The sequence below is a fragment of the Natrix helvetica genome, assembly GCF_964273705.1.
Source record: "Natrix helvetica genome assembly, chromosome: 1".
NCBI lineage: Eukaryota > Metazoa > Chordata > Lepidosauria > Squamata > Natricidae > Natrix > Natrix helvetica.
The window spans coordinates 88,206,736-88,221,299 of NC_138548.1; the positions used below are offsets into that span (position 1 = coordinate 88,206,736).

Below are 14,564 nucleotides of genomic sequence, written 5' to 3' on the forward strand. Positions count from 1 at the left end.
ATTTGACTTTTAAAATATCCCCTCCTGTGGGATCTGCTCTCAAGCCATTTTCACTGAGCTGAATAGGCTAACGAGCACAATAGAACCTTAGTAAGATGCTTTTTTGATGCAAAACAACTTCGGAAAGAGAATCAGGACAGAGGTAATGGACTGCTCGGTGCCAGCTGAGAATTCGAGGATCTGAAGTTAAATTTAACTCACCATTTTTCTAATGCAGTTCTACTATTTCTTTCCCATGGCACTTCAGTTGCATGGTGAAAACCTTCTGCTTCAACACCCGTTCCCGTACAGAGGGGTGAAGTGAGTTGGTTTACTTGTTATTTCATACAAGCAGTTGTGGTAGAACAAGGGCAGAAGTGTGTATTTTAGTGTAACTCCATCTCCAACTACACATTTAAATGCAAGTGGCTTGGACCTATGGGTGCAGTTCCTCGAAAAGTCATTTATGTATGCATAACTAACTCAGAATTAAACATGTCTTCTTTCCTGCATACTAATTTATTCCTTCTTTTCCTGGAACCTCTTTCAGGATGGGCAGAGGTTACTGCCAAGATAAACTAGGAAAGGGAGATGGTTAAAGAGCAATTTAAAATAGGCATCTTACAACAGAGCCTGAAAATCATTGTATGTGTTGCAGAATCTGAAAGGGGAAACGCATCATTTTCCTGACTCAGTGGAGACAGCATCCTTGTGTGGGTTATTCTTGTACCATCCAATAGAACTGAGTCTTCAAAGTTTAAATCCCGCCTCTTCCTGCTGAGATCCCCAGCTTTTCTGACTCACCACCACTTGAACAAGACGTGCTATTGATCTCTCCCTGAATACTATGCTTTCTTTTTTCCTTTTTCCTTTACCTATTTGTCTTTCTTGTCTTTTCCTTGTTTTTAGGTTTTTAGCTCCCCCTCTGTTGTTTCCTTGTAAGGCAGCTTAGCTCCCTTGAGGGAATCAGTGCCACGAGGCATCGGAAGGCAGCACAGGTGGCTGCCGATCGCAGGAGGGCATCTGCGACCACAGATGCCCCAGTAAGTGTTTAAGCAAGCGCGAAGGTCAGGAGGAGGCTTGTAGGGCAGCACCTTTGGTGATGTGTGGGGGTGCAGGGGGCCGGGATCTGCTTCTCTGCGCCGTTTGAAGTCGCAGGGAGCACAGGGAGCCGGGAGAGACTTTTCTGTGCTGTTTCCAGCCACGTGGAGGTGCGGGGAGCTGGGATCGGCTTCTCTGGCTCCCCGCCATTTGAAGTTGCGGGGAGCCGGGAGAGGCTTCTCTGCACCGTTTCCAGCTACGTCAGGGTGCGGGGAGCCGGTATCGGCTTCTCTGTGTCGTTTTAACTCGCAGGGAGTGCGGGGAGCCGGGAGAGGCTTCTCTGCACCATTTTCAAGCCGCTAGAGCGCTTTTCAGTGCTTGTTCAGTCATGGCTGCCACTTTGAGCTCCTTTTTGGCACAAAAAGGTGGGCTGCCATTTTGGAGGCCTCACTTAGTGGCGGCCACCATTTTAGGTCCCAGCCTATTGCCCAAGCCCTAGGGATTTCCTCTAGACCACCACTGTGTGCCCTCTGGGGTACGTATTGAGACAGCAGGCCCAGGGAACAGGCTTTGGATTCGGATCCTGCCTGGGACCAGGTCATAATAGTGAGGACTGTTCCTTCCCCCCCACCCCCAGACAGCACAGGGGATCAGACACAGGAAGTGGAGGCACTTGTACAGCTCCCTCGGAACAAGAGCTGCCAGCCCTGCCTCGCTTAACAGCTTGAGGCCTTTGGCAAGGGACCAGTGGGTCTCTTGTTGCAGGCTAGGGATAGGCCCTGGCATGCCTGTCCACAGGGGCCATTATCTGCTCTCATTGACCCAGTACCAGGGCCCTGGTGTGCCCTTTGTTGGGATAGGGGCCTCCATTATTTTGACCTTAGTTATATAGTCAGACAGTGTCAGCTGCAATGGACGGAGGTGCAGGAGAGGCCTCATCCCTTCAGTTGGATGACCCTCTGGAAGGCCCATTGACCCTTCACCTACCTAGTAGGCGCAAGTCCCCTCCCCCCAAGAGGGGAGGCAAATCCAAGGGCAAATCTAAAGCCATGCGGAGAGCAGAACTCAGAAGACAAAGGCCCTAGATAAACAATTCAACAAGGCCCAAAAGGAGACACAGAGGCAGTCAGACACCGTGGCCCAGGGAGTGCCTGTTCCGGCTTCTTCTGAGACCCCTGCACCAGCTGAAGTTCCCTGTTCTCAGGAAGATCTATCTTCAGACAGTGAGGGTTCTGAGATAGGGGATAGAGAAACAGAAGTGACCCTTCATCTCTCTGCCCCGCAAGGGACAAACAGTCCAGGGCCCGCAGGTTCTGCTGTCTCCCCAACGGCACGGGTAGTCGCCAGCCTGCGCAGTAATGCCGCCTCCCCTGACATGGCTGTCATCATTACTGAGGCTATTAGAGAGGGCATTGCGGCAGGCCTCCAACAAAATAAGTCCTCTGCCTCCAAAAAGCATACAAAGAGTGGTAAGAGAACAGCGGCCAAGAATCCACCAAGGGAGGCCCCTACCCAAAGGAACGGTCCCAGGGATCATCAGACAGTTCTTCATCCTTAGGAGATGAGGAGGATGTTCAGGACTCTGAACTATCTGACAATGAGGATTCAGATCTAGAGCAGACTCCCTTAGTTGGGCTTTTCAAACCTTCTATGTTTAGGTCCCTTCTCATCAAGGCTCAAAAGATAGCTAATCTGGAAGCATCCCAGGCCATCAAGTCCTCAGCGGCCAAGAGGGATTCGGCTCGGCTGGTGTTCACTGAGCCCATCGTGCAAAAGGAGGTGGTTCCCTCCAAAGTCAATGGAAATCCTTGGAGTTGGGCTCCTTTCCCACTGCCCAACACAAACGCTTTTACAATATTTGGCCGGATTTGGACAAGGCCTTGGAGGTCCCTTTGGTGGATGTTCCAGTAACTGCATTGTCCTTGCCTAATGTTGTTCCAAGCAATCCGGAGGATGCCTTAAAGGCGGAGGATAGGAGGATGTCCTCGCTAAGGGCCACCAGTCAGCAGCATGGGCGATTAGGGCAGCCACGGCCACATCCTTCTTTAGCAGAACCGCTCTCCTGTGGCTCCAGCAATTGAGGGAGAGGCTCCCGGCTTCGGATTTGAGGTCTCACCAGGACCTCAATAAGTTGAAAGTGGCCATTCAGTTCTCGGCGGATGCCTCCATTAACACAGCCAGGTTTGCAGCTAAATCAGTTGGGTCTTCTATAGTGGCCAGGCACCTTCTGTGGCTGTGGCCTTGGCAGGCCAATACCAAGAATAAGTGGCGCCTTGCCTCTGAACCTTTTGCAGGGGATAAACTGTTTGGGGGGGGCCTTGAGCCCAGACTTATCGAGTCTAAGGATAAGAGGAAAATTCTCCCCTGCGTTTTCCACAGGACTGAGAACCAGGCCGCTCCTTATCGTCGCAGGTTGTTCTTTAGGAACCCGGATGGGGGCAGGAACCTTCCTATCGGCGGTCGATTAGCCTTTTTTGCCTCTCCCTAGAATTTCTCTCCTACCCCCCCGAAGCGTTTCCTCCTGAATCTCGTAACCTGGGACCGGGAAAAGAGAAGTCTGGTAGACCAAGTGATTCGGCATCTCTTAGACATCTAGGCCATTCAGCCGGTGCCAGAGGAACAGCAGGGACAGGGGTTTTACTCCCTTCTGTTCATTGTCCCAAAGGCTTCGAGGGGCTGGAGGCGATCCTCGACCACAAGGCCTTGAACCGTCTTATTGTCTACCGGCGGTTCAAGATGCATTCAATAATGACCATCTTGGAGGGCATCCGCAGGGACGACTTCCTGACCTCGATAGATCTGACGGAGGCCTAACTCCATGTCCGATCTGTCTAGACCAGTGGTCGGCAAGCCGCGGCTCGCGAGCCAAATGTGGCTCTTTAAACATTTTAATCTGGCTCTTCTGTGTGCCGGGCGCCCGCTTCCCTCCCTCCTCTCGGGCTTCGGAGGGAAGCTTCTGCAAAACCCCGGCGAGACAAGTCTCCCAGGCTGTAATTTGCCGAGCTGTACGCGCACGCCTGTTTTCCACGGCGTGGAGCAGCGGCGAGATTTTGGGCGGCAAGCGATGATTCTGGGGGCCATCAGTGGGGGGGGCAGGGTCCCCCCTCGCGTTCCTCATCTTCCCGGATGGCCCCCGGAATCATCGCTCGCCGCGCAGAATCTCGCCGCTGCTCCACGCCGTGGAAAACAGGCGCGTGCGCACAGCTCAGCAAATTAAAGCCTGGGAGACTTCTTGTCACTCGCCAGGGCTTTTGAAGAAGCTTCCCTCCGAAGCGTTCCGAGGGAGGGCTGTAAACTTCCCTCCGAAGTCTTGGGAAGTTCTGAGGAGCCCCCCAAGCCAGAACGCCGCTGCCAGGTAGTTAAAAGTACCTCTCTGATTCGTCTCTGTCAGTCTCTCTCTGATTCCCTCTCTCACTCCCTCTCTCTGTTCCTCTCTCTGTCTGTCTGTCTCACTCACACACACACTGTGGTCACCTTGTTGAGTGTTCCAATCACATTTCAAATGTGATTGGAACACTCAACAAGGTGACCACAGTGTGTGTGTGTGTGTGTGTGTGTGTGTGAATGAGACAGACAGACAGAGAGAGGAACAGAGAGGGAGTGAGGGAGGGAATCAGAGAGAGACTGACAGACACACACACACACACACACACAGAGGGGGAGGGAGGGAGAGAAAGATAGACAGACAGAGAGAGAGACACACACAGAGTGAGTGATTAAGTGAATGAGTGAGAGACAGACACACCCACATACACAGAGTGACAGAGAGAGAGGGAGGGGAGAGAGACAGAGGGAGAGACAGAGACAGGCACACACACACACACAGAGTGAGTGAGAGACAGACAGACACACACACACACACACACACACAGAGTGACAGAGATGGGGGAAGGAGGAGAGAGAGACAGAGATACAGAGAGAGAGAGACAGACAGATAGACACCCAGAGAAAATGACAGAGGGAGACAGAGAGGGAGGGAGAGAGAGAGAGACAAAGAGCCAGAGAGAGAGAGAGAAAGAAAAAGAAAAAAAGAAAGAAAGTGGGAGAGGGAGATGAAATTAAAAGCAACAACATACAAACCTGACTTACTCAAACTATAAGGAAATGCAAGGCCAATGTTCACATTAGTGGTTGTGACTTTGTCAGTCATTGTCAGGATGTAATTTTCTCTACATTGTAAGGCAAATTTTACGGAATTTAACGTTATCGATAAATAATATCGTTCTAAAGTTTTTATTTTATTAGTTGTGTTATTTGTATCCTCCCCACCTATGTGGATACTTGCATGTGGAATATTCTCAATAAAAACTTATTGAAACTAAAAACAGTGTACCATCCTATGTATTTTCGGTTTTAAAAATGCGGCTCTCCAAATAAATTTCAATCGTGGTTTTGGCGAGATTTGGCTCAGTTGAAAAAAAAGGTTGCCCACCACTGGTCTAGACCACCAGCGGTTTCTCCGCTTTTGCTACCGGAGCCGCCACTACCATATCAGGCTCTCCCGTTCAGGCTCTCGTCCGTGCCCAGGGTGTTCACCAAGCTCCTGGCAGCGTTGGCGGCCCACCTACGGGCCCGCCCCATACTGATTATATGCTACCTGGACGACATTCTCTTGTTCCATCATAAAAGTTGGGGATCTCAGCAGGAAGAGGCGGGACTTAAACTTTGCAGACTCAGTTCTATTGGATGGTACAAGAATAACCCACACACGGATGCTGTCTCCACTTCTTCAGAAAATGAGTGTATCAGATAAGCCAATGCTACAATCTGTTTCTGTCTCCAACAAATAACTATTCACATTGTGAAGGAAACATTTCGATAAAGCACATACGGTTCTAACATTAATTTCAAAATCATCTTCACTGTTTGTGCACATCATGCAGGAAAAAGGCTGTAAGGAAACTGCAAGATGCTGTAGGACAGGGGTGTCAAACTCGATTTCATTGGGCTTGTGGTTGACCTTGGGCCGGGTGGGCGTGGCTGGGGTGGGTGTGCCCAGCTCAATGTTGCTCACATTAGGGGACACCTGTAGCGGCCCAGGTGGGGCTGGGGAGATCCAGTGTTCCAGCATCCACCCAGGGGTTGGGGCAGGGCAGCCCCTCGCTGGTTCCACAGTGGCCCCGCAGATCTAAGGCAGCTCGCCTTCTGGTCTGGATGGCCACCACCAAGTTTTAGATCAGCACCTGGCCACTCTGGGCCAAGGCCAAGGCACCAGGGCCAGTCCTTTGCTTTTTCTAAGCCCCATGGGTCAGATCACATTGTAGGCCGGATCTGGCCCACGGGCCTTGAGTTTAACACATCTGCTGTAGGTGAATGGCATTAATGTAAAACAATAAGGGGGAGTCCAGAACAAAAAAAAAAAAAGAAAGGTCTTATTTCGGACTCCATTTGACTTTTTTGATACCCTGCTCCTCAATAAGCATTTGCTTGCTACTATTCCTCTGGGTGAAAGGGTTGTCCATTTTGTCTTTCAACATCAGTCTTACATTTCTTAGATTTCTCTGGAGACGACAGGAATTCTCTCCAGAGAAAATAAGAAGTCTGGAAGCATCTTATGTCCTTATTATGTCACAAGGGATTTGGGGGGATTAGATTCCATTGGGGAAGGCGTATGGGGTCTCATTACTGAAGGCTTGCATTTAGTAAGCTCTAAAATGCTTCATGTCTTCTTGACAGTAAACTATTAGAGAACACCAGCCATGCTTTAATACCGCTCAAATCGATAGGATGAGTTCATTGCAGGCGGTATAAAAGTTTTATTGATTTCAGTTTAATATAATTGGAGATAACGGTCTCTGGATTGGATTGGGGTATAGTTCTTTCATTGAAGAGATAGCTCTGTAAAAATTAAATGAATTGAAAAGATAGAGGTTTCTCTTTGCAGATGTTCTTTTTATTTCTGTCCCAATTTTTCAACCACAGCAATCTTCGCTACTTGACACAAACCATATGTGAATGAAGCCTCCAGCTGCTTCAATGGAAGGAATATAGTGTGCAGCAAAAATTGAAGGCATAAGTAGTTTATGCCACTGATACAAACATTATATTTGTGAGGGTGTTTTTTTTAAAGCCACATGAGCTGACAAGCCAATAGATAGCATGTGAGGAATTTGTTTCGGCCATAAACTATTGGGATTGTAGTGTTTTCTTAATCGTGGCCATAACATACATATAAATGTAAGCATGCAGGCTATGTGCGTGACCCTGAACTTCCGATTTGCCCGTAAGGCCGGTTTTTCGCGCTCAGGAGGCTTCAAGGAGGGTGAAAAATGGCCTTAAAAGAAAGCCAATGTTAGCTGTCCAGCGTGCACATGTGCACTGGAGCTGACAGGGCCACACCTCGCGTGCCACCTGTGGCACATGTGCCATAGGTTCGCCATCACGGTTGTAGCCTCTCTTTTTGAAAATCTCACCAATTCTAACTAAAGCTCTTTCAGCTACCCCCTCTTCATCCATTCTGTTTTTTTCATATTTTTGTGATGCCATCCTCATTTAATCTCAAAGTACATTTTTTGTACTACTTACTCATTTTTGTATATAACCCTCCCTTAATAAGCCTCTATTGACTCCTGCCTATAATCATTTTTTGTTTTACCACACACACTTCTCAAACAGCATTCAAACTGCACTCAACTTTTATGTTTCTTCTGACTTGTATACAACTTTCACTTTCAAGTACAAAGTGAGAAGTAGCACACACTGATATACAATAACTCAACACTCAGGATCTATTCATCACAATACACAACACACTATCTATAACCTTGTACAAGAATTTGCATACTTTAAAAATTCTTCAGTTTAGTGAGCCTTTTTCCAAAATACACAGATTCATCTAATTTCTGTATTTTTTATAAAGTATGTATAACCTTCAATTGCTTACTCCAGTTCAGTTGTCAGACACAAACTACCTTGTCTTGACAGATTATTTTACAGATAAATTTACAGATACCTTGTCTTGACAGATTAATTTACAGATAACCTACTCCTTATTGCATCATATAAAGTTTGCTACAAGATGGGTTTCCAACCAACAAGGTAGATGATAGGTAGGTAGGTAGGTAGATGATAGATAGATAGATAGATAGATAGATAGATGATAGATAGATAGATAGATAGATGATAGATAGATAGATAGATAGATAGATAGATAGATGATAGATAGATAGATGAGATGATAGATAGATAGATAGATGATAGATAGATAGATGATAGATAGATTGAGATAGATAGATGAGATGATAGATAGATAGATGATAGATAGATAGATAGATAGATAGATAGATAGATAGATAGATAGATGATAGATAGATAGATAGATAGATAGATAGATAGATAGATAGATAGATAGATAGATAGATAGAGCAGAGCAGGGCAGGGCAGGGCAGGGCAGGGCAGGGCAGGGCAGGGCAGGGCAGGGCAGGGCAGGGCAGGGCAGGGCAGGCAGGCAGTATTTCCATTCTATACATTTTACCCATAAATACAAAGGCACATCATACATATTACACTCTGCTCAGTGTTGAAACATTTCCTAAATATTCCATTTCTTTATTTTCATGCAATATTTACTTTCATTCTATATTCTTTTCACATTCAGGAACAACTTTCTGCTCTCCGTTCCCACAAAATACTCTATAATTCCAGCTTGTTCATTTCATCATACACTTTATCTAAATCAACAAACATACATTAATTTTTCTTTCTCAGATTTGTAAATTTCTTAATAATGTGCTGAAAAGCAAAAGTCTAATTTGCTTCCAAAAGCTGAACTGCCCTTCACCAAATGTTGCTGATTGTACCTTTTTGATCACAGTTCTATGAAAGCCGTTTCCAGGCACATGTAATCCTCCTGCAGCTTTTATATAAATTCTTGCTATTGTTTTCTTTGTATAGTGAATAATAACAACATTTTTCCAAATGCCAGGCACAACTACAGACTTCACACACATACTAAATAACTCATACAGGAAATCTGTAAATAAATCACATCCATATTTTAATATTTCTCCACTTGCCCCATCTCTACTTATAGTTTTACCATTTTTAAAACATTCTCACCGTATTCATTTCATTTCATCATTTTTTTCTTGAACATTAATAAGAAATAGTGGTTGGAACTGCTGGACCAAAGAAACTGGATAGCTGTGAGTTCTAATCCTATACAATACAACACAATAGCACAGTTGGAAGGGACCTAGTCCAACCCCATGCCTAGGCAGGAAACCCTATACCGTTTCAGACAAATGGCTATCCAACATCTTCTTAAAGACTTCCAGTGTTGGAGCATTCACAACTATGGAGGCAAGCTGCTCCACTGGTTAATTGTTCTAACTGTCAGAAAATTTCTACTCAGTTCTAAGTTGCTTCTGTCCTTGATTAGTTTCCACCCATTGCTTCTTGTTCTACCCTCAGGTGCTTTGGAGAATAGTTTGACTCCCTCTTCTTTGTGGCAACCCCTGAGATATTGGAACACTGCTATCATGTCTCCCCTAGTCCTTCTTTTCATTAAACTAGACATACTCAGTTCCTGCAACCGTTCTTCATATGTTTTAGTCTCCAGTCCCCTAATCATCTTTGTTGCTCTTCTCTGTACTCTTTCTAGAGTCTCCACATCTTTTCTACATCGTGGTGACCAAAATTGAACGCAGTATTCCACCAAGTGTGGTCTTACCAAGGCATTATAAAGTGGTATTAACACTTCACGTGATCTTGATTTTATCCCTCTGTTGATGCAGCTTAGAACTGTGTTGGCTTTTTTGGCAGCTGCTGCACACTGCTAGCTCATATCTAAATGGTTGTCCACTAGGACTCCAAGATCCCTTTCACAGTTACTACTGTTGAGCAAGGTACCACATATACTGTACCTCTGCCTTAGACATGAAGCCAGCAGAGTGGTGTTGTTGAACAGAATTTCCTCTTGGCTTGAGATAGTAGGCAAGGGCAAAACACTGCTGAAAAATGCCCAGAAAATTGCATTGCAACTTTTCCACCTAATTGCCAGGAGTCAAGATTGACTTGAAATTACATGCACCAAACCCTTTGATTCAAAAATGCATGCGTACAAACTCCTAAAGCCATATAAATTTCTGCTTCATTCTGCTCTGAGACATAGCACTCTTATTTCTATACAAATAGCTAAAACGTTTACTCCAGTATTCTTTCACTTCAGTTTAATCCCAGATAATTTCTCTACTTTATTTTTTATTTCGGTTACTGTGTGGAATTCCATTTGCTCTGCATTTTCCCTCTCTTTAAATCTTACCCATTCCTTGCTATGTTTGAGTGCATTATTTGAAAGCTGTCTTTTTATCTCTGTACACATTATACATATCCTTATTTTTGCAGCAACCTGATTCTTACATGCATTCCTTTTTCACTCATAGTATCTTTCATTTCTTCATTCCTCTAAGCCAGGGGTGTCAAACTTGATTTCATTAAGGGCTGCATCAGAGTTCTGTTTGACCTTGGGGGTCCAGGGTGAGCATGGTCAGGGTAGGTGTGGCAAACTCAACTTCCGGGGGCCGGGGGCACCTGTGGTGGCCTGCAGTGCCTCTGCCAGCAAAAATGGGCTCCTGAACTCTATTTTCGGCTGCCACGGCCTCCTGCAACCCTCTGCTAGTGAAAACGGAGCTCAGGAGGGTCGCGTGCTGAGGCAGTGAAACGTGCTCCGTTTTCACTGATAGAGGGTTGCAGGAGGCCATGGCAGCTGAAAACGGAGCTCAAGAGCCCATTTTCGCTGGCAGAAGCACTTTGGCCCGGTCCTTCACTGTTTCCAGGGCGGCCACAGACCAAATCTAATTACCCTGCAGGCCGGATCCGGACCCCGGGCCTTTAATTTGACACCCCTGCTCTAAGCACTCTCATACTTCCGGTTAGTCCTCTGGCACTTTGTGGTAAAATCAAATCACGTTTCTCAAGCAGCTTCCATAGAAGCTTAATCCATCTTGTAATGGTTTTCTGTACAAGACTTGCATTTTCTCTTACTATAATTATTTCTAAAATCACTGTTTTTTCACTTTGTTTCCTTCAGTGTCTACTTTCCCCAAAACAACGTCTGCTAAAACATAGTTTGTTACAGATTCAGAACTTTTCACAAGTTCAGAACTGAATCTTTAACAATTTTTTCAATATTACTGTATGTCATGATCAAAATAGTAACTTTTTTAGTGTCAAGCAGCAGGGGAATCAGAACTTCCAGGCAGTTCAAATGGATATAAAGATGTATTGCAAGCTAGAGCTATACACAAGAATCTGAACTACCAATGGTCCAAGCAAATTGGCAGTAGATAAGAGTCAATGGAGTTCAAAGTCATCTGGACTTGGATCTCTTGTGGGCGTGAAGAGACTCGTGACTGATGATGCATTTGACCTCTCTCTCAGGCTCAGCCTGCTCATCTCCAATATCTAGGTTTATATTTACTTTGTGTGTGTGTGCATGTGAGACTACAATGAATGGACTTATAATTGAGTCATGTGCTTGAAACAAACAGACCATTTCTAAATAAATAATTGCCAATCACTATTATCATTTATTGTGGATTTCTGAATGGTCCAATGACATTTTATGAACTTTGTTCCACCCATTTGCTCATATAATTTAACAAAATAATCAGATTATCTTTACTCAATTCTGTTCAGCTTCCTATTTAAGTTATATTTCCTTCATTTCCTTTGTTAATTCATATGCTCCACAATTTTATATTACATCACTTATATTCCATGTCATAATCTTCCATATGTCATAGTGAAGATTCTACTTACTATACCGTGTTTTGATAAGGCAACAGTACAAAGCCTTAGCTTACCATGGTGAAAACTATTTCCGGCTTGTGGTTGCTCTGTTCTCTGTCAACTGACATTTTAGTTTAACAAGGGAACGGTGAGTGAATGATTTGAATCCCCTTCTCACTCATTATTTCATATTCCAAACATTATTCAATCAAAAGGAAGTGTTTAAATCTCTTAAACCCCACTTTTTTTCTGAATCACCCAAAGATACTCTTCATTTAACTGCAAAAGGTATTTTTTAATCTCAGGGACATGATCCTTATCATATAATAATCTAAAACGAATAGTTATAAGTCATTAGCATTTTAAAAAACCTTTGGTGCTGTTAGGATACCTAGCATTTCATTGAAATGTCTGGCTAGAGAAAGGGGACTATAGTAGAAATAACAGTGTGGTTACCCACATAGTCACGAGCATCTGGTACAAATCTCAGCAATGAAAAGTTGAGGAAACCTATATCATGATGCAGGTAGTCTTAGTTTAGTGATTACAGTTGCATCTAAGTGAAGTGAAAATCATATGGACAGACTGCAACTGTGCATAGGATTTTATTTCAGTTTTCCTTTGCTTCTTGCTACTTCCTTCAGCTGAACTGGGTTTCTTCGTCTTCCTCTTTGAGGGAATCTTGGTATGGAATAAATAAGTGAAAATATGTGTGGGTTATACATAAGTTTCAATTAATTTGTGCATCGATGCTTAATTTAGAAGTTGCAGAACAAAGACCAAAGAACAAGAACACTGAGAGACATGCTAGGAATAATCTTGAAAAAGGCTTATGAAGAAATTGTTCCTAATACTTACAACATCAGAAGAATATGACCCCAAACAGCTGGGTAAACCAAACCCAACAGCTGAGTGAAGGTCTTTGGAGTTTAATTCACAAAGAAGTTGGGTAACAGAGCAAATCTTATTCACCCACTTCCCTTTGGAACATAATTCATGTTTTCATTTACATTCATTGGAGAGGAATGGATCACAAGGGACTAAGCAGGCAAACAAATCAATAGGAATGCATTAGCCCCTGTTGTTTGCCTAGCACACTTGCCACAAGCATTTGGGAAGCAAAAGAAAGCCTTTAGTCTGCAACTGATTAGGGTCTTGTCAATTTCAGGCGGAAATTACAAGTTGGAGGGTTTTACTCAACTAAACAAAGCTTAATTTGTTAATTCTAGTTAGCACTTTTTCGGGAAGTACTGTGCTGTGGAGATAAAGAAGTCCAAGAAGAGATAGCTCATTTGGATAACCTCTGTACTCGAGAGGAGGGAAATGGGGCAGACAGAGGACAACTTAACACCACATTAACCGACTATAATGGTGAACACCTGACTGAGAGACATTGCAAAGATCATAAATGCAGGCACCGATCCCAAAGTTGCTTTTTTATCACTGTCGTAATTGGAATTGGACATTGATCGAGGCAGTCACTAAATGAGTACTTGCATCCTAATATAAATATGTATACAGGTAGTCCTTGATTTACAACCACAATTGAGCCCAAAATTTCTATTGCTAAGTAAAGCATTTGTTAAGTGGGTTTTATCCCATTTTACCACTTTGTCGCCATTGTTAAATGAATGACTGCAGTTGTTAAGCTAGGGACACGGTTGTTAAGTGAATTCCCCATTGACTTTGCTTGTCAGAAGGTGACAAAAGATGATCACATGATCCTGGGACACTGCAACCATCATAAATATGAACCAGTTGCCACGTTTGACCACATGACCATGGGGATGCTGCAACAGGCATGTGAAAAATGGCCATAAGTCACTTTTTTCAATGCCATTGTAACTTCAAGCAGTCACTAAATGAACAGCTCTAAGTTGTATTCATCCCTTTGAGTTACATACAAAGTAATAAAGGTTGGGTAAAAAAAAATCTAATAACTATTAAAAAGTACATAAAACAAATTCTTTATTAGTACATTAATAACATTGAGTTTTTGAAATCTTTTATGAAATATAAACCTATTTTATCTGTCAATCAGTCTTATTTTATGCCAAACCTTTTGATTATATCTGCACTTTGCCATTCAGGTTCTCTGGCTGTTTTAAACATGACAATATAGCCATACTGTAACTATAGACGTTGTAGGGTTTGCAACCTGACGTTCTGATACACATTTCATCATTTCCCATCACCTCCTCTGCAGACACTTATGCATATACTGCTACGTATATTGATGGTCTCAGTCAAGTCCTGTTACAATGAGCTGTCAAAATATGAAAACCACATCTGCATTATGGAACACTTTTTAATTGTCTGTACTAGTTATTTGTCTTCATTTTGCTTTTCTCTCATTAGTCTTACAATGTAATATTTTTAAAACATTCTTACTAATCCTAAAACACTCCTGTTTTTGTAATAAAGTGGATTTTTTTGAAATATCTGAACTGTCAGTGGTGATGTGTAGGACTCCAGGTAATCCTGCTCATGGTTTTGTGGAAGGAGATGACTTTAAATATGGGTCCCAGGTTTCCTTCAAATGCAACGCAGGTTATACCTTAAAAGGCAGCCAAGTTGCTTACTGTCAATTAAACGGGAGCTGGTCTGGACACCATCCTGAATGCGGTAAGAACTACTTATGTTTCTTCTATTGCAATTAAAAAAAAATTTTTTTTCTCAGAACTTGCTAAGAAAATAAAAAGCAAAAATGTATTTTGAAGTTAACACTTTGGTTGTTTGACATAAAATTTAACTTTAAGGAAGCTTACATTGATATTGTACAGCATGGAAAAAGCTTCTCTTTTGCTGGCATT

At 43.6% G+C, this 14,564-nt stretch overlaps 1 protein-coding gene across 2 annotated transcripts in view; it reads left to right on the top strand.

Moving 5' to 3' along the window:
• Nucleotides 1-14,564, top strand: part of PAMR1 (peptidase domain containing associated with muscle regeneration 1) — a 95,257-nt gene that overhangs the window by 60,777 nt on the left and 19,916 nt on the right. The window contains exon 7 of one of the 2 annotated variants that reach the window (XM_081951600.1): nucleotides 14,176-14,376. In XM_081951600.1, the coding sequence (XP_081807726.1) occupies nucleotides 14,176-14,376 (201 nt within the window). The remainder of the gene's footprint in view (nucleotides 1-14,175; nucleotides 14,377-14,564) is intronic. The other variant, XM_081951601.1, reaches the window with a different exon arrangement.